The following is a 21,675-nucleotide window of genomic DNA, read 5'->3' as shown; positions in this document are numbered from 1 at the left end:
TTAGGATCAGTCGTTGGTCTTAAGGGCAAATCACGCTGTGTGGTTGTGCCAGCACATAGTTCTAGCCCTCCGTAGGGGTCTGTGTGTTTCGGTTTTAATTTACTTTGATTCAAACCCCCAATTCTTGATATACCCAAATCAATACAAACCAAAGCACAAATCGTGCTGAATCTACCTTGATCAAAGGAATACATCGAATCCTTAGAACGATTCAAATTGATTGATCGAAGCTTCGTACTTAGCTCTCAAAGCTTTGCGGAACCTTTGCCAACGCTACCCCTTGCTATTAAATAAATTTGATAGCAGTGAACTCGCATATTGTGTATTAGATTGGTTGGTTGGAGTGCCCATTAGATTCCTTCCTTTCTCTTTCACACAAAAACGAGGCAAGCTCGTTAACGGAACTTCCTAAATCACCTGCATCCGCTACGTCCAGCTTCGCTCGGTTATCCCCTGACCTCACTCCGAGTCAGTCATCACCATTTCGAGTCGATGTCGAGGTTGCGATGACCAAGGATGATGCATATTATCATGACTATCGGGTTTTCTTGGTGAGAAATGCACTCAAGAGTTTGGAGGCACCCATTTCAACTACCCATGTATAGACGGAAAATCATCTCTTTCAGATACCAATCCGGTTTCTTGCTGCCGAGTCTGAATACTTTCAAGCCAGGATGGATCAGAACGACGGACTAACAGAAGAGAATCCGATTCGTCTTGATTCAGATGTGTCACCAGAAGACTTTCGACAACTCTTGAGGGTGCTTTCTCCTGCGTGAGTGATATTGAAACCCTACGACATCATATTGTGCTGATGACAGTGCATTAGGAAGAGGTTCAATGCGGAGCCCGAAGTCTTTTCCCTCTCGCAATGGCTTTCAGTACTCAAGCTCGTGAAGAAGTGGGACATGGATGAGGTTCGGGGATACGCCATATCCGCCATTGAGAAGTTACCTAACGTCGATCCCGTCGACAAAATCGTTCTCGCGAGGACATATGACATACCGACTTGGCTTGTGCCATCGTTCAACGAGATTCTGCAACGTTCCCAATCGCTCACGGAGAGTGACATTGAGAAATTGGGTATCCCCACCACTGTGCGTTTGGTAAAACTACGTGATCGTCTTCGTCCGTCAACCACACAGATGGGTGTGTGGATGCTGGACAAAGAAAGATTAGGTGTCCCCATTGACTTTACATCGAGCATTCCAGATGAGTTTCCTGAGTGTAAAGGGCATCACAATAACCATTTCTCCGACAGCGAGAAACCAAATTTGGAATATGTCCCTAGTATCGGAATTCCTACTGCCCCCTCTTATGCGCCATCTATTATTGAATCTCCTCGCCCTCTCTCAAGTGACATGATCTTACTTAGGTCTCCTCTCTCTTGCCATCCCTCTCGTGCACCCTCTCGTGCACCCTCTTGTGTACCCTCTTGTGCACCCTCTTGTACTCCCCGACAGGTTAGTGACATGTTCATTCCACCCTTCTTATCTGGCGCATCTGCAACCACTCCATCGTCTTCGACTCCTAGACCAGCAAATGTTCCACTTGCCACTAAGCCAATTAATGAAAAGAAGAAGAAAGGCAAGAAATTGAAATCCAGAAAGTCGTTTCTTGATGATTAAGTATTTCATCAACACAAGTATTGTATATATATGACCATGAACACTATTTTGGTGACCCCTCTCTTTGTAATTAGTACCACTAGTGGACAGATGTTGGCCACTACCTGGTTGGTGAGCCTTGAACATGGAAATGAATGAAAGCACATCACAGTTTGTTCTTATCTGTGGTCATGATTGTCGCGGCGGTTTGCACAAGTACTGTAATATTATCCAATGTCACGGTGATCATGAGAGGGATCTGGAAGTTTGCATGTTCATTAAAGATGTTTCCAACATCATACAAGTTCCTATACATAGCATGGAGGCATCAGGAAAACGGTCCCCGGCTAATGTCCAGAAATTATTCGAAATTACGGCAAGAGACGGCAAGCTCTTTTCAGGCCAAGGTAGCCCCTGTCATGTCTTATGTGGTAACTTTAGTGTAACTTTCGGCAGTTTTGACTTGTTTTTGATTCCTTTTATCCACCATCGTCAGCCAACCGCAACCTGCCGTGACGTCTACACTGGAGTCTGGATGGCTCAGTGGGTAGAACTGTATACTCTATCTATCTATCTATCTATCTCTTTACTGAAATGTGATAATGTCCGACGGTTGCTGAGGGCTATGTATGACCCCGCCGCCGATGGATGATTTCTGACTTGATATATGTTCTGGTAGTTTTCCCCTTTGCAATTTGTATTTCTGTTCTCCTCTTCTTCCCTCCTCTCAGCAGCAAGCAAAGTGTCTGATATCTGCCTAGTTGCCGAATACTCGAAGTGATAGATTCGCTGGTCGAACCTATCCCCTCAAAAAAAATCCAGCAGCGGGTAGATATTTCAAATTCAGTGTTAAAATTTTTAAAAGTATGTGGGAAACTTTCTAGTCACAGCTGCAGGCGTACGTCTTGAGCTTCCATTGTCTGAATTGTCGACTTAACAATGAAGTCTGGCATCGAACCCAACAGTAGCTTTACCCCTTTGACTCTCCGACCTTGATTGCGCGACATGATGCTCCTACCATTTTCACCTGCATGGCGATTGTACACTGTTCTTCTCGCTTTTGCCCTCCTCGTCATCTCTATATCTGCTAGCCCGTTGGCCATGACAAACGTCCACCTCGAACGTCGAGGTAAGCCCTGAAAAATAGTCGAAATTGTAGTGAACACACGTTGATGGGACTGTTAGGGCGCTACAAAAATTCCGTTGCTCAGGTTTACGTGGGACGCAAGAATCCCAATACTTCGCTCTATATGCAAAAAAATGTCCCATACACCGCTCACGACCAATTTTGCGTGTTTTTTGGAAAACATTACGGTTTACAATACTCCGGACCTCAGGAAAAAGCGGCACGCATAAATGTTCCAACTGTACGGGAGCACATCGACTATCATGTCTTGACATCATTAGGTCAAGTCCAATACGATGATCTAGTAGACCCGGATTTCGAGGAAGCGCTGAAAACTCTAACCGTTCTTCAATTGAAATCACCGCAAGCTATCACTGATGATTTTACTTATGTTGCGGGAGTGGCAGCAGAACTGGAGTTGGATCACGAAGATGGGGAATGGCACAAGATATACACCGAAGTTATGAACTTAAGGGCTCGAGAGCCGAAGCGACATTCACCTACATACTAACGTGGGCTCTGGTAGCTGCATTGGCCAATTTTGCTTTTATGTAAACCTTTTACCGGTCCTTGGTAGTAGCAGCATATGGTTGTGTCGTTATTCGTTGCACACTTTGTTTAGTCACGTGGTGAGACTTGAACTTGTGCTCGAATTCAATTTTTGAAATACGCAGATCTACAATATAGCAGTGAGACCACCACATTCTTGGCTAATCTAGAACGAGTCGATGACTTGATGGCCAGCGCTACAGAAGATGAACTAGAGGAGATAAAGTGCGCCACAACCAGTTCGGTCCTTTAAACTTTACTCATTCCTTTACCACAGACGCTATGAAGACTTTACGACCGTAGGTCAGCTCGCTTTCTGCAATCTAATGAAGGAAGGATTAAATTACACACTTGCATAGACTGGATACAAGATTCAATTCTAGAGAGAAATCGTCGAATACGAGCTGGCAAACGTCGCTGGATTGAAATTGGCCAAACGTGGATAGTCGTCTCCATTGTAGGAGTATGCATTGGATTGAACGCAGCAATTATATCCATCGTCACCGAATGGCTTTCCGACATCAAGATGGGCTATTGTGCTGATGGATGGTGGCTTAATGAGCAGTTTTGTTGCTGGGAAATTGAAGGAGAAGACGAGACTGATGCCTGCGACTCCTGGCATCCTTGGAGTGAAGTCGGTCCAGCGCGTTGGCTTATTTACGTGATGTGTGCCGCCTCGTTCTCCTTTGTGGCTGCCCACCTGGTTCGGTCGCTTGCGAAGTATGCTGCAGGATCAGGGATATCAGAGATCAAGTGTATATTGGCAGGATTCACTATGAAACGCTTTTTGGGCTTTTCAACGCTCTTCATCAAGAGTTTGACCTTGGTAAGTGCTCTGTCATATATTTGGCTTCCTCCTTGTTCATGCGATATAGCCGTTGGTCATTGCTTCTGGTCTGTCAGTAGGCAAGGAGGGTCCTTCGGTTCATGTGGCTTGCTGTATAGGTTTTATTGTCGCGGGCTGGTTTCCAAAGTTCGCTAGCAGTCAAGGTGCGCTCACATGTTCAGTCCATCGTACTCTCATCTTATCTTTCTTAGCCAAGATTCGTCAAGTCGTCACAGCGGCTAGTGCTGCAGGCGTCGCAGTAGCGTTTGGATCACCTATCGGCGGAGTAATATTCTCCATCGAGGTGTGTTTTTACACCCGATTCCAGGTTTTCAAAGTGCTCATAATCCATTCCTACAGGAAATGAGCCACAATTTCAGCATTAAAACGATGTGGAGGTCTTTTTTCTGCGCCTTAGTCGCTACGTTCACGCTGTCGGTTCGTTCTCCTACCTTTCCACTGTATCGTGAAAGTCAATATTTCACGCAGGCGATGAACCCGTTCCGAACGGGAAAGCTTGTCCTCTTCCAGGTCACGTACGACCGAGACTGGCATTTCTTTGAGATCATATTTTTCGTAATTTTGGGTATATTCGGAGTGTGTCTCTTATTGTTGCCTTCTTTGGCCCTATCGTTGACTGATATCCTCCTTGAACTCGTAGGGTCTGTATGGCGCTTTCGTCGTTAGATTCAATCTCCAGGTCGCCGCCTTCCGACGCAAATACCTGCAGTCACACGCCGTGGCCGAAGCAGTCATATTGGCTGTGGGCACAGCGATGATAGGATATTTCAACAGGTTCCTGCGGATTGACATGACGGAAAGCATGGCGATCTTGTTCAGAGAGTGTGATGCATCTACTGGCGGTGGTACAGGCGACATATGTCAGTGAGTGATTAGCTGCGAAGCTCGGTGCATTGAGCCTTGCGTTGGATTCGGAATCAGAAACTGATCTACTACGTTATTTGTAGAACCTCTATGCAATGGCGTCTTGCCAACTCTTTGCTCCTTGCTACAATAATCCGTACCGCCCTCGTCGTGGTCTCCTACGGCTGTAAGGTTCCAGCAGGAATTTTCGTCCCCAGTATGGCCGTAGGAGCGAGTTTTGGTCGGATGGTCGGGATCATGGTACGAGCGACGTATAGAGCCTATCCTCAATCGGGTATCTTTGCCTACTGTGATCCGAATAGTCCAGCGTGTATCACCCCCGGAACTTATGCATTCTTGGGAGCTGCTGCTGCGTTGAGGTGAGTCTCGTATTCGTCTACGTGTACATACTCTTTATGCTGTGTTGTAGTGGTGTGATGCGTATTACAGTGACCGTGGTTGTGATCATGTTCGAGTTGACTGGTGCGTTAACGTATATATTACCTACCATGGTGAGTGATTGTTACTTCCCAAGTGGGAGGATTTCCATCTTGACTCAGACTGCCTTCCTCCAGATCGTTCTACTTGTAACCAAAGCAGTAGGCGACTTTCTCGGTACAAACGGTATTGCGGATGAGATGATCAAGTTCAATGGGTTCCCGTTTCTGGAGAAGGAGGATCATGCGTATGGAGTAGACGGTTAGAACTTCGATTCTCTGTTCAGTCTTTCGCCCTTCTAACTATTCAACTATCCTTTCAGTATCGGTGGTCATGCGTACGGATTTGTATACTGTGCCGGAAAAAGGATTGCGTGTAAAGGATGTTGGTGAGTATTTCTCATTTTCCTATGATACTCCTGTCGTTTTTTTCCTTGTCTTCTCACCCATCAATTTAGAATCCCTGATATCATCCACCGACGTGAAGGGATTTCCCGTTGTTTCCGGTACAACATCTGGATCGGCGTCTTCATTGTCATCCTCTTGGTCCGAGGCAGTGGCCGGAACGGAAGAAGACGGTAATCTGGATGGCGGAAAGCCGACGTTATTGGGATACATAGGCAAAACGGAACTAAAATTCGTGTTAGGTAAGCTGTTCCCCTGTTATACCCCCGCACCTCCACTTTTGGTTTTTCAAAATCCGAACTTCTACTTGTCGTCTCTGATGTTCGTACATCCTACGACCGACATTTAAAGTGGAGGTTGGAGCGTATATGTATCGTCGGCTCGAAAAAAGTTCCATGAAATCTAATTTCCGAGACAGAGAAATTCCGCAAAACAGCAGGTCATTTAGATCCCGAGATTCCGTGCCTATTTGGACCTCCGTTACCTCCGCCGCCCCCTTCAGCTCCAGTGTCTGCATCAAGACCGACGAGGCTAGCTAGCAATAGAGTGGATGAGTTGGTGCAAGGAATAGAGGAAGAAGAGATTCCTGAAACGATGTTTGAGAGGCCGGATGGTTCGGAGGGCATGGAAATATGGCCTTGGGTCAATCAGGTGGAATTTTTTGTTATCTGCTCGACCATTGCATTTCCTGATATGTAGCTTGTGGATACTGTGCTTGATTCGCTTTTGCTTCTTTTTAACAGACACCGATGACTGTATCACCGCAGCTTCCATTGGAGATTGTGATGCAGCTATTCAAACGAATGGGGTGAGTGGCCATTTTTTTCGTTTATCTTCTTTTGTTGCAGATGCGGTCGGGGTCTTTGACCCTCGCTATTACATACCGCGATCGTTTAAACTTCAACTTCGCCCTTACATTTTTCTTATATCACCTGAGTTTTGTATAACTATATTGCTGGGCAGCGTTGGAGTCGCAAGGCGTTTGACACCTTCACTGTCGCGCCTCTCAGCTTTTGTCGTCATTGTGCTCCTCCCGCAGACGTTTGACGCATCATCGTTATGTCCATCCTCTCGAGCCATTGGCGTTGGCTCCTTTTCGTCATGCTTAGTTCATTTATTACTCACTTGGCTTCATGTTCGTTTTTTGATCACACTTCTGATCATTGTACTCCGCATTACCTTGTTTTACTCCTCACGCTCCGACTCTCCAATATTTCGGTCAAGCGGATTTGCTTATCCCAACTTGTTGATGTTTTAGCCCACGCGTAATTCTGGTTGAGGACCACGGTTCGCTGGTAGGCCTCGTCACTGTCAAAGACGTCCTACGATTTATTGCGATGGAAAAACCGGGATACCACCATCCATCGTGGGACGAGAGAGGCGGGTTGGATGGGCTACTGGAGGAGCTGTGGTCTGTTATTAGAGGAGTAGTTGATCGGTTAGGCGAGAAGTTTGCTGGTCTGCGTAGCAGAAGATGAACTATATCGGCCATTGATAGTCTGAGTCAGTAGTTGGGTCTACATTTCTATTTGATGATATCTGATTCTCAGCGTATGTATAGGTGTATTTTATTTCAACGTAATTAATTTTATTGATTGAAAAATTCCCTTATTTGGAAATCGAAATTGTTACTCCACAGCGATCGGCTACGTCACCAAATGATAGTAATTCGCTGACTACATTTGTATTGAAAATGGTATTTGGAGATGTTGGGTGGAGTGCCCCTCAGAAACATATAAAACAGGATTCTCCGCTTTCTCAATTTAACGATTCACCACTACCATACGAAATGGCTTTTTCCTCAGAATACGAACGCGCTCGTTACTCTCAACAGCTTGCTGAACATACTTTGCGTCAGTTTTCTGCTGCTAGAGTTTCACCAGACAGCACCGCCAGGCTACCTCCAAGTCAAAGCCACAAGCTAGCGAGGCTGCTCGGTGTGTACAGGCTAAAATTGTTTTATCAATATCCATCTGCTTACCGATTCTTATGCAGGAAAACCGACTTCTTCCTCTACATCGCCCTGCCGCAATACTCGTGGTGTTTCGGAACCCAGTTGCCGTGCAGTTAAAGCATGATTATGCTTGCATTCATATATCCCTTTGGGGTAGGTACATTGTCGGCATAGAGCCATCGCCACCAACGCCAAATGCTCACTCGCTTGAATAGTTTTATTTTCTTGTTCACCAAAACCTTACCTGATCGCCATCGCATCTATCATCACACGACGTGCTTCGCGTTCATGCATACTTTCGCATACCTTTGTACCACACTCAAGGCATCTATCTGGACGACGTGTCTTTTTCGCATATCACGGTTCACACCGCCGCATTGTACCGCTCATAAATTATTATCTCTTATACAACTATCATCAGCGGAACGTTGAACAGGCTGAACGGTATCCACTCACCTGGCCTAGATGTATTCTTTTGCCCATTGTATTAATATTATGTCACAGTCGCAACGTACTTATTCTCTTGATACAATGAAAATTTCCAATTTGTGTCCTCTGAAGGTGTACGCACAATTCCTAAAAATTATGATTCATCTGGAAATCAAAAGCCAAGCTCCTATCTATGTAGAAAATCTCGGCAGTATCCTTGTTTTGTGAACTACGGGGAATCAAATTGATTCCACAAAATCTCAAAAATCATTGCCTTCAAAATCGTGATTGGATAGTCACTGATAAAAATTTCGCTCTATATGTCCCGCTCCCACTCCACAACAGGGAATACTAGTTTGTCTGATTGCCTACAGTCGTCCTTCCGCATTTTCTACATTTAGCTCACACCCCATCGCAGACTCCACAATTATTCATGCGACGCCCGCATGATAGCACGATTCCATGTAATTTCTTCAACTCTTGGTAGCCTCGAAATTTGGATTAGATAGGCGTACTAGATCTAGCCTACCGCCCGGTCAATTTAATCAGCCAATTTCACGGACATGAATTAGTGAACCTTCCCATAGTAAGCCTGCTCAGTGTGGCCTGTTCTGGGAGTTGAGTCGACGTCATATTATTGACTTCTAACTACCCAATAACCTTCAGCCCCTAGCAGATCGGAGGGCAAGGAAGAATTAAAATCAAAAAGGGTAGAATATCGTGCAATAGAGATTTTTCTGATGACTCTAAGCCAGCTCTAAGCCAATGACGAGTTGTCAAGGATAGACATTGCGCACAAATAATGTCCATATCCATGTAGGTGGAATTTCACAATATTTGGCCTTTAATCGCATTGACTTTTGAGCGCTCGAGCACTACCTTGGTTGGTCGGCTTACATCCTGGAAATCCGATACAAACGCCAGCGTCACTTTCGAGTCAACTGTATAAGCCAGAAATATTGAGAAACCACCTAGGTCCTTCTCAAAAATAGTAGCATAAACTCAAAACACTCACTCAATGCAATCTACATATCTGCTATAACCTCGCTTCGACCCGTCACCGAAAATGATAAGTGCAGTCTATCAGATTTATGAAAATTCATGACAAAAGAAGGAATATATTTATATCACAGAATTAGAAGCATCCATGAGAAGCAACGAAGTGCAGTTAATATACAACAACGACGATGTTGACCCTGTCATAAGCTATCCTCCTATCCTTGAAACATTACTCGCAATCCAATATCATATCCTCGAGCTCTTTGCCTTTTCACCAAGAGCAACCACGTATTCAAGATCACGAAATCGAATTATGACCTTCTGACTACTCCTGCGTTTGCTTTCAGGTTATGAATTGTTTCCTATATTTTCGGAAGACAGCCGCGGCGCTATGAGTTCAGGTAGGACGCGGAAAAGCGAAGAACCTACCGCAGCCTGCCCGATCTTTCCCCTTACGATTGATACAACCTCCCTTCCTTTCGGGTCAATTAGTCTCCCGGTGACTCGGCCTTTCTCATCTAAACTACATCTCCCTTTATAAATTCCATCCACAATCTCTAACTCATGCTTGCCAGCCTCTGTGGTCAGTTTCAAGTCTTTTGACTGGAAGTGAACGTTGAACTGGAAGTAGCCATCGTAATCGGGAGATGGATATCCGTCCCAACGGGATACTCGGATGGTTGAAGCACCTTGGAGGTACTTGGGTGCAGTATTGAGTACCTCGATAGCAGCAAGTTCTGCTGATTCTTGAAAGTGTCTGTCGGAAATCACTGGGGCCCGAGTGCCAATGAAGTTGACAATGGCTTTGAGGCTAGGATTTGGACCGCTGACCATCTCCTCTCCTATTCTATCCTGGTTCCATTCACCAAGCTGTCAAAACAGAAAAATCAGTGTCCGCAATAGAAGATGCCGAGGATCAACAAACACACCTGATACCTCCCTTGCCGAAAAGATATAATATCTGCTTTGGATTGTAAATCGTGTAGTTTCCCACTGAGGGACATTTCCCGTTTAGTTTGCCATGTTGTTATGAAATCAGGTTGATCTGAAATGGTCCCTTCGAATGAAAAAAGGTGACCATCCTGTTCGAAGTGGACATAGAAGTAATAAGAGGAAAGGTGGGCCTTTGGATAATCTCGCCACGTGGAGACTTCGACTGTCAACCCTTGAACAGTGAGATGGGGGGATGCTGTATCCAAAATGATCTGAACGGCGTCTTTGAAGAACTTGAGCTTTTCTTCATCAACATGGTCCCTGGACGTAAATTGGACAGTAGCCTTCCAGGGATTGGTCGACAACGTATCCGCAGAGAAGGGGTTTGCGTTGGAAATTGTGTAGTTCAGATTCCCAGACGATGACTACAGAAGTCAGTCGGATAATGTTAAAGGCAACGAAGGAAGTATAACAAGACAACGTCAGACTCACCGAGCCCGAATTAGCAGAAGCGACGTTCTTAGTAGAACCAGAATCCACAGGTAGGGCGATAGTCCATGTAAGGGACGTAAAACCCAGCAAGAGGGTCAAGTAGAGCTTTAAAGAAGTTATATGCATCGTGGAGACGACGAGTTTTGACCAGCAAAACCTTTCCCAGTAGCGAGAGCGTTTGTAACCAGCCGGTGGTGGGAGGGATTTTTATTTAAGCCTAGGATACGTATCCTTTTTGAACGAAACGAAAGCCTGCATATTTTGATGATGATTTGATCAACCTCCTGGGATCGCGTCGGTTTCCTTTCCTTCGTACTTAGTTCCGACACAAAGCTGAATAGAGCTGTCCTGAGCTTGTTTGGCCCCGGTTTGGCCATACACAGGATTTCTCAGGGATGAAAATCCCGCATCTGATTGGTTGGGATAGGACTATCGATCATAAAATCAATGATTGATGGTGCCATTATAACGACGATACAAGTAAAGTAAGTATGTTTTGTTCATAGGGGACGAGAAGTACCGTTGTTGATGTGTAAACAGCCCGGACGCACTCCCACTCATTGCTTAGCATAGGCTACCATTCCCTGCATCGACGAGCCTGTAGAATGAAATCAGATAAGGCGCATAGGACCCGGAGGCTTCTTAATATTACACTCACTGACGGTGATACCAACGGACTCCACAGCAGTACTGATATTAAATTGCTGAACAGACTGCAGTCTACCGGGTGCAGGGAGCGCGAAGACTTCGAGAGAGTTTATCCCGGCAGCGAGCGTGTACATGTAACTAAAGGAACAAGGCGACGAAATTAACCGAAGAGGTTCCAGGAGTCAGGAAGGAACCGAATAATACTTACTCAGTACCGTTGACGGACATAACATCACTATCAATAAGACCATCCCCGAGGAACTGGGTATAATTCTACAAATCTTCGTTGAAATATTTCACACATGAAACAAAAAAGGATGCGCACACCAATGATAGTTGATTGCAGCGTAGCAGGGTCGATCGCGATCTCGAAAATTCTTCCCTGAGCATCAATGAGCATATAACTGCCAGTACTCGGACTATACGTCGACCAGCAAGTCGCACCCTGCCCACTGATCGCCACAGCCGACGAACGATTCGCGCCAGTGAGATCGAAAACTTCAAAACCAAGCGCGGGATCCGCGACGACATACGCTTCCTGGCCCGGAACTGGTGTGATGGAGAACGGTAAGACACCACCAGAAGGAGATGCAATAGCTGAAAAGTTCTTCGAGAGAGATCCATTAACACCGATGTCATAGTACCCAAGATATCCTGGGGCAGTGGGTGTTGTACCAGAGTAAGCCACGAGAAGCTTTGAAGAGTCGGAGGAAAAGAGGATCTGGCTGACGGTGTTCGTGGGTCCAGCAGCAGGAGTGGTTTGGTTGATGCCGAGGTAGCGGGTGGTGTCGGCCAGAGGTGTTAACCCGGAAGTTTGGTGTACGGAAAAACAGCTATGCAAGGAGTTGATTACTTCGAGTACTGATTTGAAAAGGGAGCGCTACCTGACGCCATTAACTTCGCCTCCGTTCAAAGCACAAACGATATCTCCAGCTTTGTTGAACGTGACCGACGTGGGCCATTGACCACCACTTCCCGCAGGGTCACCAATGAGTGTCAAATTGCTTGGGTCAGAAGGGTTGATGGAGAAGAGGGAAACTGTTCCGGATCCAGGCTGTAAATACATACATAGTAAGGATTCCGAATCAGAACGGATTAAAATCGACAAGAAAACTAGGATACGTACGTTGACCGCAACGAGCATGTTCGTCACATTGCTCACAGCTACAGAACCTTGCCCAAAAAGTCCATCTGGGCCAGTATTCCCTCCGTTGATCCCATGAAGACCCATTCCGCCAGTTGCATACGCTTCACGGAGGTTGACTTGTCCGTCTGAACCGACATCTGCTGCGAGGATGTAGTTGCCACTATCTTCGTTCGTCATCCCTATTATGTAGCGTGAGTTTCCAATGAAGACACTGGAACAGACGATACTCGCAGTATACAGATCCAATGGTGGTCCCAGACGCAGAGCTGACTTGAACGGCTGGTGTCGGCTTTCCATGAACTTTACCGCTTACGGAGATGCCATTTCCTAAAGCGAGGTCGATAATGGCCAGGATGGAGAGGAGCAGACTTGTTGCATGCTTCATCGTAACTGCGAGAAGAAAAGTGGTGGAATTAAATTCGATATGGGTCCCATGAGCCGGGCGCTCACCAGTATTGGATCAGGACGCGTAAAGAAGGAAGGGATAGTAACAAAACGAATGGAATAATAAAACATTATATCGCCAAACCCTCCAATTTATGTACCTTCACGTCGGCTGTCGGCGCGTCACTCAGTAGCATTCTGTGTAATCTGGGCGCTGAATCTGTAACAGCAGAATGTCACAAAGGGTAAAACAAATGAGTGAGGAAACAAGGCTCACAGCCAACCAACGCCAAATGCCCGACAATTCTCAAGTTCGGAATTACCAAAATTGGGTCGGTCGACACAAACAGACTACAGCATTCAACGTTCAACCCTTAACAAGCAAAGACCTCAAAAACAGTTGAAATGTCTTTTTTGCAAGAGCTTTCTTGAGTTAGTAGCCGTCCGGTGTATGTAGTGGTCCTTCCTAAGTAGCAGCGCTATGAGATGCCAAGCCCACTTCAAAACGAATAGAACATCGGCTAGACCCCGACAACAGATATATGCACTCTATGCCATGAATCATTGGCACACTGGTATACCCGGGCCTTGGTATACATTATCTTCCAAAGAAAGGCGCTGGTGAGTTCAGCGATCGGATCGTAGGTTCGCCTTGCGAGTGTCAGAGGCGTTATCTTGAGCACAGTCGCGTGAGCCTTGCGTTAAATATTTTCAACAGTGGTTGAGGCAGAACAACACGTTATACTTTGTTAGGTCTTCAGAGTCTGAGGCTCAGTGGAATGCAGGGAATGATGATTAGGAAATTCCCACAATAGTGCCTGCCGCTAGACGTGAAATTTTGACAATCACCTCGAGGATCAGGACGATACCCAAGGATAATTACATCTTCTGCTCATCTCATACTCCCAAAAACGCCCAGCTTCCATCGTATCAGCCGAAGAATTATTCCCGATCATTGAAATACCCTGTATCATCGTCAAACATTGCCTTTAATCGATAACTTTTTGAGAGAAGATCCTCAAACTTCGAGAACGTAGGATATGGTTACCCAGCAGCATCACCATCGGCCGACATTAAAGCAGTCAAATAAGGCATTCAAGAGCAAGCATACAACAAAAGGAAGCTTGAAGGATGCCCAGAAGGGTAATTGATCGATTTGACTATGCTCTGCACATACACACTTATCCACATCGCAGGCAAGGTTCCCCGTTCATCTCCTAAATTGCACTCAACAACCTCTAATGACTCGGCGCAACTCCGTTTGAACAGACGAAATGCAGCTAAGCAGGCACAATTGACGAAGAGACAATCATTGGTCGACTCGCGCAGGCTGTTTAGTTCTGGAGGGACACCCCGAATCGTCGCTGTAGTTCCCCTCACATCCGATATAGATTCAAGGCTATGCGTGGAGCGGTTAGCGTTGGTCCTAGGAGAGACCGTAGAAGGAAGCGGGGAGTCGAGATCAAAACTACATGCATCGCGGTTCAAAACTTCGTTAGAGTTTCTCTTCCCCACTACATTCTATTCAACTCTCGACGCACTGCTCATCGCCGACTATGTCCTTATTATCCTCTCTCCGTCGGTGGAGGTCGATGAACAAGGAGAAACACTCATGAGGACCATGCAGAGCGTGGGCATGCCCAGCGTTGTGGCTATTGTAGGAGAGTCAACGCAAGAGACTGCCACCACTACATCAAAAGAACATAAAGAGATTCTCAAATCTCTCCTTTCGTTCACGCAATATTTTGTCCCCTCCCTGAATCGCGTATACGATCTATCTTCCTCCGCATCGAGTGAAGCTCTTAATACGATCCGTGCCCTCTGTGAATCTACGCCAGCTGAAGTTAAGTGGCGAGCGGGAAGGAGCTATCTACTTGCCGACCAGCTACAATGGGCCAAATCGATGACGGATCCGACTTCAGAGCTGAGTACCCTGGGGTCGTTAAGTATTACAGGGATTATTCGCGGTGCCTCCCTTGATCCAAATAGATTAGTACATATCCCAAGCTGGGGAGACTATCAGATCGAAAAGGTCAGTCTGAGATTTCTTCAGTTTCAATCTGTTCATGTTTCCGTCATTTCATTCATATATCTCGTTACTTCACCAATTTCCTTTCGCTTACGCTAATCAACCTTATAGATACTAAGCGCACCTCTTCCACGATCTACAAGAACTGCGTCTAAAACTACCTCTAATCTGGATTCTATGGATCAAAGTGACATATCCGTCGAGCCCTTACTCCTAGCCGAGCCCACTCCCTCAGAAGCCGACTCCTTAGTATCCACCAATTCCACTGACGACGAGGAGGAGTTGCGGAGGGAACAAACGTGGCCGACTGATGAAGATATGGACCGAGGTAATACGACATGATAGCAATTCGAACGAATACTGAATCTTCCCTCTTGCCTTACAGCCGGTCATGATATAGACTTAGATCTAGAAGGGCAAGAACCCATCCCCGACGCGCCCACAGGCACAACACCCAAACGAATAAAAAGAATGCCAAAAGGGATGAGCGAATATCAGGCGGCGTGGATCGTCGATTCTGATGTTGAGGAAGATGATGAGGAAGATGATGACAAAGAGAACCGTGTCGACTTCAAGATCGACACTCCCGAGGGAGACGATGTGGCTATGGAGGAAGACGAAGAAGAAGCCGAGGGTGACGACGGTATCTCAGGCGGGGGAGGGAAAAGAAAAGTCCGGTTTGGAGATGAAGCGGATTTCGAAGATCTTTCACAGGACGAAGAAGATGCCCAGCTTGCGTCGTGGAGACTCGCGAGGGAGAAGAACAAGGAGAGGGAAAAGGAAGGTATGTTGTTATATCCTATCATGAATACCTGAAAATTTCCAATGAGCGCTCATGATCTGTTGCCATTGCAGAACAAACGCACACGTTGTTCCCTGACGAAATTGACACCCCTCAGCATATTCCCGCTCAACAACGTTTCGCGCGGTATCGTGGTCTGAGGAGTTTCAGAACAAGCCCGTGGGATCCATATGAAAATCTGCCAAGGGAGTATGGCAGGATATTCAGCTGGGAGGGACAAGGGGATAAAAGGGGGGGTGGAGCGTTTAAGAGGATGGAGAGAAGTATCATCAAGAAAATAGAGAAGGAAGGAGGAGGTGTGGAGGTAAGCCTTCTCTAATTTTCATTTCACCACGTTTTATACTATCCACTTGTTATCCTTTTGTACTGTTCGCATTTTTTATTTTTCGTGCTTTCGTTCCCTGTCCCAGTTTATAGTTTCCTTCGCGTTTTACACTCGTTATATCCGTCGTGACTGACTTCCTTTTGTGGTTAGCCCGGCACACGAGTAACGATCGTCCTCAAAAATGTACCTCAGAGTGTCCACTTACACCACACCATTACTACCACCTCCAATTTCTCTTCACCGCTCACACTTTTCGCCCTGCTTCCGCACGAACACAAACAGACCGTATTGAACTTCACCATCACACGCAACACGGAATACACAGATCCCGTCAGGTCGAAGGACCCGATGGTGCTCTGCATGGGATTCAGAAGGCTGAAAATAAAGCCTGTGTATTCTGCTTTCGAAGGAGGTAAGTCCACTTTGCCTGGTATTCTCCCCTGGCCTAGTTTTTGGTAGACAGTCATCTGGATTCTCTTTCTTACTCCGATTCTTCTTTGCTCACGAAGTATATCTTCCCACTCGCTTTGCTAGGCAAAATACCCTTGAACAACGTCCATAAATTCCTTCGATACCTCCCGCATGGCGACACAAGTATGGCTACAATATATGGCCCTGTGATGTTTGGCAGCGGGAAGGTGAGCTGTGTGCTTTTGAGGGAGACTGGAGTAGATGTTATTTTCTCCACCACCTCCCCCACTCCCGCCCTGGTAGCTTCCGGTACCCTCGCTTCCCCATCCACCACGCGTATAATCGCCAAACGTGTAATATTAACTGGCCATCCATTCAAAGTACACAAAAAGACGGCGACGGTTAGGTATATGTTTTTCAATGCTGGTTAGTACTGTCTTCATTCTTTACATAACGTGCAAACTCAATTTAAACGAACAGAGGATGTCAACTATTTCTCGCCAATTCAGCTCCATACAAAACACGGTCGGATAGGGCATATCAAGGAGTCCCTGGGCACGCATGGGTACTTCAAGGCCCATTTCGACGGTCCCATTTCGCAGATGGACACAGTGTGTATGTCGCTGTATAAGAGGGTTTGGCCGAGATGGTCGGAAGCGGTTCATGCGGTTCAGGGAAATGGGGAAAGTGCTGGCTCAAATGAAACTATTGAGGTGGTAGAGGATGTTGATATGGACTGAAGTGCTGAGATGGCAAGGAGGCTTGTCGCTATATTAAGGGCCGGAAGGCGGGCAAACGACGTGCTTGATGCTTCTCGTCGCCTTGGGTCCGGTAATGCAGTCGTTGATCAGTAGCTTAACACTTTGAGCTCTCGGCTTGATCACTGATCAGAGTTTGAACATATACATATCAGTGCATGGTATTGTTCTTCTCAAGAGGCTCAAACGAGGGATTCAGAGGGAAAGAATCTATTAACCCAGTAACTTCGTTGCAATATACATTCCTACAGCTCCTGGACATCTAACACTGTTCAAGACCTAAACACTACTCGTCGTCCGCATGCTCATCCCAAGGGACAGTTGCAGGACACGGTGCTGAGTGGCACGGTTCAAATTCCCCGTGAAAGGACATGTCCACTTCTTCTGAACCAGGCACATCTATAAACTCATTCAAGAATCTAATCTGCATGGGATGGAGCCATGAATGAGTACGATGGACTCCCTGAAGAGCTCTTTCCGCCAGTTTTTGTGCCTTTTCCGGCTCGATTCTGAATCGTGGGGGATCGAACATCGGTCCGCTGAACTCGTGGAGGAATGTGACATTGACAAAGCTCAGCGGTGCCGAACGAGCTGCGAGGTTCTAATCATCTCTAAATCATTCTCTTCAGTCCTCAGAGGATAATAATGGACGCACGGTCAATGGCGCGGCGTACGCGGCAGATGCAAAACCTAGAACGAGGCAGGGGAGGGTAAAGCGCATCGTGAAAACTTTGATGAGGGCAGAGGATTGTCGAGGAACAAGAGTTCGATGGAAAGACGTTGGAGTGAATGCCAATCAGAAGGCGGCGGCGAAAACGCAAGAGAGAGCTCAACTAAGACGAAGCGGATTTAAACTGTCCAGCAGCTGGGGGAGGTAACTTGCTGTCTAGCCCTCTTCAACATATATGCATTGTATGCCATATAGTGTGAGTTTTGAGACCATCATTGGCTGTTGATATATTTGTGAGCACAAGGAGGCTGGAGCTTTGATTGTAACCCCGACGGCTTGTATGAAAGCAGCATTGCAAGACGTTGTGGAGCGTAGCCAGAAGGGGTAGCCTAGGCAAACAGGTGAAAGCGCAGTGGCCGCGTACTAGGACTTGAAATTCAAACGAGTTCAAGAAGCTGAAGGATAAATCGACGGGTCTTGAAGCTTGAAGCTTAGTGACTCTTGAGTCTTGTTTGTGCTGTAACTAGCACTTCCGTTCCTTTCCGTCGGTAAGCAGTGCCTGAAACAACTTGGAAACAACAGGACACAATGCACCATGAGGGTATTTTTAGTTTGTAAAAGAACCCTTCAAACTATGCACGTACCGAGGAGTCGCCACGACAAGCTACATGCATCCTCGTGCAACCCTAGCTTATCGGTTCTGTGTAGTAAGATAGGTCTAAAGGGGATGATACAGCCACAGGTCGTGTGGCACCGTGAAGGTCATTACAGTACCATGGATGTACATTATATCCCGTACCCCCTCGTATACCTCGCCACACGCAAACACGAGTAGTCCCCCTTAGGCACCGACTGACAGCTATTGAATCGTATTGAGGTAGTCGTGGTGGCACACATGCAGACTCTCGTCTGTCAAGAATCTCACCATCGAACTTGAAGAAGTCGAAGAAAAGAAAGCGGCAATGAACAGTAAAAGTAATTTTCTACACTGTGGTCTAACTATTACCGTGACCAGTAAGGTATGTTCCTAGGCACTCGGTATAAGGCTAATTAGAACCGGCTTCGTCGCCTCATCGTAAAGTACATTAAAAACACAGGAATAGCCGTTCTTACACGGCTTGAACCCTGTCATGGCAACACTGAACCCCTTGTCGTCAACGTTTTCGAAATTGTGTGTGTACTGGAACTCGTGGGGACCTCCTGGACCGTACTTCTTCATCACTCTGTCCAACCCGCTCTTCACTTTTGGGTCTAGCTCGAGTTCCGACGTCGTCGCTGAGAGCTTGGCCCCTGCGGACCTATCGTGGAAAGTGACAGTCACGAGGCGGGGGCTATGAGCAGTGGACTGGATGAAGAAAATTGTCAAATTTAGTTATTAGCTGCTGTGAGGTAGGTAACGACGTACCGGAGCAGCATACGCAGCAGATGCGAGCCCTAGAGCAAGGTATACAAGGCTGAAACGCATTTCTGTTTAGACGTCAATGAAGGATCGATTCGAGTCGAGACGGTGTCCAAGACGAAAGGTGGAGACGAGCGGAAAGGGCTTCTTTGGCGATACGGAGATTTTTCGAACTGACCAGCAGCTTGGGGAGATAACTCACTCCCCGGAGGCTCTTTTATACAATTTCTCGATACTCTGTGGGACTGCGCTGTGCCACACTGCGATCGGGTGCCTCTGAGCATTGACTGGTCTCTTTGTTGATCTGATTACTTCCAAGTGGCAAGGGCTGCAGAGGTCTACGAGGGCCGGAACAACAAAACAGCAGGGTACCTCCTGATACCTCCCCAGTAGCATATGCACGAGCAGAGCATGAGATCGCGACGGCTAGACCACAGCCCACAGCAAAACGAGTCAAAGAATCCGACTGCATAGTTCTGATCGTGTCTGAGGTTGAACAAATCAGATGTGACTGAAGCTTGAAGTTGGACGATGTTATACCAGGTTATACCCTCGTTGTACTGGGCGAAGGGGTACTAGGCCATGGGTTGGACTAGGTTGGACTTTGGAATTTTTTTTTCTTGAGGCATTATCGCGCGCGAAGCGAGTACCTGGGAGTACCCTGGAGTACCTGTACAGTGTACAACCATGATTCAGATAGGATAGGATAGGATATTCCCACTACCTCTTTAGAGGTTGAAGGGTTTCATCACTAAATCACGGAGACTCTTGAGAAGGATTATGATATGGAATTCCCAGTATAATGTGAAAAAATAGGTATCATGTTACTATGACATTGTGGTGACATTGTCAGCCCTTATAACACCTTAAAACGGGTGCCCCAATCCAACAATCATTTTTACACATTCTCAACATTGAAAAATCATTTGATCTTTGTAATAATATCTGGAAATCTTTTTTGAATATTACATGAATGAGGCCATCTAGAGCCGTCGCAGGTATACCCTTACCAGTTTGCATGCATATTTTGACATCAAATAGGGTACTGCAGGGTACTGCATAATAAAATTCACAATTGTCGTAATCATTTATTCCAAGCAAACCAGTTCGAAAATAATGTATTCAAATATCTCAATTCAATTCGAAGTATATGGAAGATACAAGAACGACAGCCGTGATAATAATCTATCAATCTATGATATACAGGGCAGGGAGGACCCCGGATAATCACAGTGAAGGTCGTTCCCAAAATTGACGAATTTCGGCTGAAATGTCCGAACCAAAATCAAGAATTTCTGTTAAAAAATGTCCGAAAGTCGACCAGCCGCCGGCGCTTAAGCAAATTAGCGCTCGCCTAAATGATCTTCGGGGAGGCTTCAAAAAATTTCCAAAAGTCCTACGGACTCCCACCTGAAGATATAACTCCCAAAGCTGAAAAAATGTCCGAACCCCTGTGAACAACCTACCGTCGTCAGAGGCCTTGAAATGTCCGAAAATCGAATGGAATTTTCGAAAAATTTCTCAAAATTTGTCCAAATTCCCGAACGACTGTATGCCCAATTATCCGGGGTCCTGGGCAGGGATATACGGATGGATTACGTTGTGACATTTGATCTGATGTATGACACAAACTAGGAGAATGACCGGAGGGGTTGCTTTGCTTCAGCACATGTTCACGTTCCACTGCATAGAATGGTTATTGCCTCCTTCATGAACACTGGCAAAGGAAGTTGAAATGTTAATGATATTGCAGACTTGAAAAAGACCAGCAGTCGGCGCAGTAATTTGAACGTTTTGAATTTGAAGCTCAGTCCTTGTTATGGTCAAGCATGCATAAATGGGGGAAGGAAACAGCAATTTTGGTCGACGGTTTGGAAGTACGGCCTTTTATAATAGAACAGGCTTGCCGAATTTGGAACTCCGAGTGGCAAGGGCCGCGGGTTGAGACGGTCATGTACCACCTGACAGTGAATGCCCGGAAAGAATACAAGTACCCGAAACACTTCCACAACATCCCAAAACCAGTTCATTGATTCTGTGCTGCTACATTAGCCTCACTGTTGATAGTCATCCTATCTGGCCAGCACCAAATTGATTAACTTAGTATCCAGACTCCAGGGAATCAATTGCAAGGTACTAGGAGAGTTCAACATATGTAATGTGCATGAGTACCAGCCCATATTGTGGCTAAAGGACATAACATTACAAACTAGCCAAAATACTGCTTCACCTTTTTCATTACTTACAATGTAGCAAAAATAATGGGTGACATTAGTCAAGGCTTAGAGCAAAGAACCCATAATTGAACCATGTCAGCATTGAATGTAACAAGGACTCACCATCCCATGATGCTCACAATGCTTCACAATGTCTGATAATTGTTGTACCTGTCTGAAAATTTGTCATAATGTGTTTGAAAGGTTCCTACTAGAATGTATTGCATTGTTATGTTACAAAATGGCTGTGACTTCTACAATCACG

At 46.1% G+C, this 21,675-nt stretch overlaps 9 protein-coding genes across 9 annotated transcripts; 5 read left to right on the top strand and 4 right to left on the bottom strand.

Moving 5' to 3' along the window:
* Nucleotides 1-506: 506 nt before the first annotated feature.
* Nucleotides 507-1,121, top strand: C8R40DRAFT_1051416 (uncharacterized protein; the record flags this gene model as incomplete). The annotated part of the gene is made up of 3 exons (XM_046224703.1): nt 507-551; nt 606-775; nt 836-1,121. Coding segments are annotated over 3 exons (501 nt in total), but the record flags the coding sequence as incomplete, so codon positions are not given.
* Nucleotides 1,122-2,615: 1,494 nt separating this feature from the next.
* On the top strand, nt 2,616-3,244 carry C8R40DRAFT_1173314 (uncharacterized protein; the record flags this gene model as incomplete). The annotated part of the gene is made up of 2 exons (XM_046232000.1): nt 2,616-2,736; nt 2,793-3,244. 2 exons carry the CDS (start codon nt 2,616-2,618, stop codon nt 3,242-3,244), a joined length of 573 nt encoding a protein of 190 aa, XP_046083974.1.
* A 124-nt stretch (nt 3,245-3,368) lies between these two features.
* C8R40DRAFT_1116067 (Cl-channel protein) lies at nt 3,369-7,420 on the top strand. Its single transcript, XM_046228582.1, has 16 exons — nt 3,369-3,507; nt 3,560-3,585; nt 3,642-4,108; nt 4,158-4,272; nt 4,321-4,412; nt 4,469-4,546; nt 4,598-4,705; nt 4,770-4,993; nt 5,077-5,352; nt 5,403-5,484; nt 5,548-5,671; nt 5,733-5,798; nt 5,868-6,056; nt 6,233-6,465; nt 6,558-6,622; nt 7,073-7,420. The coding sequence occupies exons 1-16, from the start codon at nt 3,470-3,472 to the stop codon at nt 7,290-7,292; spliced, it is 2,403 nt and encodes an 800-aa protein (XP_046083973.1). The 5' UTR covers nt 3,369-3,469; the 3' UTR covers nt 7,293-7,420.
* Nucleotides 7,421-7,586: 166 nt separating this feature from the next.
* On the top strand, nt 7,587-8,282 carry C8R40DRAFT_1116064 (uncharacterized protein). The gene is made up of 3 exons (XM_046228581.1): nt 7,587-7,751; nt 7,810-7,921; nt 7,984-8,282. Exons 1-2 carry the CDS (start codon nt 7,604-7,606, stop codon nt 7,890-7,892), a joined length of 231 nt encoding a protein of 76 aa, XP_046083972.1. The 5' UTR covers nt 7,587-7,603; the 3' UTR covers nt 7,893-7,921; nt 7,984-8,282.
* A 967-nt stretch (nt 8,283-9,249) lies between these two features.
* C8R40DRAFT_1116063 (uncharacterized protein) lies at nt 9,250-10,906 on the bottom strand. Its single transcript, XM_046228580.1, has 4 exons — nt 10,622-10,906; nt 10,126-10,554; nt 9,626-10,066; nt 9,250-9,558 (listed from the first exon to the last, which is right to left on the bottom strand). Exons 1-4 carry the CDS (start codon nt 10,745-10,747, stop codon nt 9,508-9,510), a joined length of 1,047 nt encoding a protein of 348 aa, XP_046083971.1. The 5' UTR covers nt 10,748-10,906; the 3' UTR covers nt 9,250-9,507.
* Nucleotides 10,907-11,232: 326 nt separating this feature from the next.
* Nucleotides 11,233-12,593, bottom strand: C8R40DRAFT_1051741 (uncharacterized protein; the record flags this gene model as incomplete). Its single annotated transcript, XM_046224727.1, has 5 exons — nt 11,233-11,407; nt 11,478-11,542; nt 11,595-12,102; nt 12,154-12,323; nt 12,396-12,593. The coding sequence occupies 5 exons, from the start codon at nt 12,591-12,593 to the stop codon at nt 11,233-11,235; spliced, it is 1,116 nt and encodes a 371-aa protein (XP_046083970.1).
* Nucleotides 12,594-13,840: 1,247 nt separating this feature from the next.
* C8R40DRAFT_1051728 (uncharacterized protein) lies at nt 13,841-17,107 on the top strand (the record flags this gene model as incomplete). Its single annotated transcript, XM_046224726.1, has 8 exons — nt 13,841-13,943; nt 13,997-14,832; nt 14,941-15,157; nt 15,215-15,613; nt 15,685-15,935; nt 16,107-16,368; nt 16,491-16,793; nt 16,848-17,107. 8 exons carry the CDS (start codon nt 13,841-13,843, stop codon nt 17,105-17,107), a joined length of 2,631 nt encoding a protein of 876 aa, XP_046083969.1.
* Nucleotides 17,108-17,259: 152 nt separating this feature from the next.
* C8R40DRAFT_426634 (uncharacterized protein) lies at nt 17,260-18,066 on the bottom strand. Its single transcript, XM_046235031.1, has 2 exons — nt 17,781-18,066; nt 17,260-17,726 (listed from the first exon to the last, which is right to left on the bottom strand). Exons 1-2 carry the CDS (start codon nt 17,844-17,846, stop codon nt 17,412-17,414), a joined length of 381 nt encoding a protein of 126 aa, XP_046083968.1. The 5' UTR covers nt 17,847-18,066; the 3' UTR covers nt 17,260-17,411.
* A 756-nt stretch (nt 18,067-18,822) lies between these two features.
* C8R40DRAFT_1173308 (uncharacterized protein) lies at nt 18,823-19,260 on the bottom strand (the record flags this gene model as incomplete). The annotated part of the gene is made up of 2 exons (XM_046231999.1): nt 18,823-19,140; nt 19,201-19,260. The coding sequence occupies 2 exons, from the start codon at nt 19,258-19,260 to the stop codon at nt 18,823-18,825; spliced, it is 378 nt and encodes a 125-aa protein (XP_046083967.1).
* Between the last annotated feature and the right edge of the window lie 2,415 nt (nt 19,261-21,675).

This window comes from Lentinula edodes (genome assembly GCF_021015755.1).
Source record: "Lentinula edodes strain Le(Bin) 0899 ss11 chromosome Unknown C8R40scaffold_29, whole genome shotgun sequence".
Classification (NCBI taxonomy): domain Eukaryota; kingdom Fungi; phylum Basidiomycota; class Agaricomycetes; order Agaricales; family Omphalotaceae; genus Lentinula; species Lentinula edodes.
The sequence above is the reverse complement of the archived record's forward strand: the minus strand, read 5'-3'. Positions and strand labels throughout refer to the sequence as shown.

Coding starts and splice junctions, on each gene's coding strand:
- C8R40DRAFT_1116063 (XM_046228580.1), bottom strand. CDS start 10,747: ATGCATATAACTTCTTTAAAGCTCTACTTGACCCTCTTGCTGGGTTTT. Junction 10,067..10,125: donor TTCGGCAAGGGAGGTATCAG/GTGTGTTTGTTG, acceptor CTGTTTTGACAG/CTTGGTGAATGGAACCAGGA. Junction 9,559..9,625: donor GAAAGATCGGGCAGGCTGCG/GTAGGTTCTTCG, acceptor CCGAAAATATAG/GAAACAATTCATAACCTGAA.
- C8R40DRAFT_1116067 (XM_046228582.1), top strand. CDS start 3,470: ATGGCCAGCGCTACAGAAGATGAACTAGAGGAGATAAA. Junction 6,057..6,232: donor GGAACTAAAATTCGTGTTAG/GTAAGCTGTTCC, acceptor TTTCCGAGACAG/AGAAATTCCGCAAAACAGCA. Junction 6,466..6,557: donor TATGGCCTTGGGTCAATCAG/GTGGAATTTTTT, acceptor TCTTTTTAACAG/ACACCGATGACTGTATCACC.
- C8R40DRAFT_1116064 (XM_046228581.1), top strand. CDS start 7,604: ATGGCTTTTTCCTCAGAATACGAACGCGCTCGTTACTCTCAACAGCTT. Junction 7,752..7,809: donor CAAGCTAGCGAGGCTGCTCG/GTGTGTACAGGC, acceptor ATTCTTATGCAG/GAAAACCGACTTCTTCCTCT.
- C8R40DRAFT_426634 (XM_046235031.1), bottom strand. CDS start 17,846: ATGCGCTTTACCCTCCCCTGCCTCGTTCTAGGTTTTGCATCTGCCGCG. Junction 17,727..17,780: donor CGTACGCCGCGCCATTGACC/GTGCGTCCATTA, acceptor AGAGATGATTAG/AACCTCGCAGCTCGTTCGGC.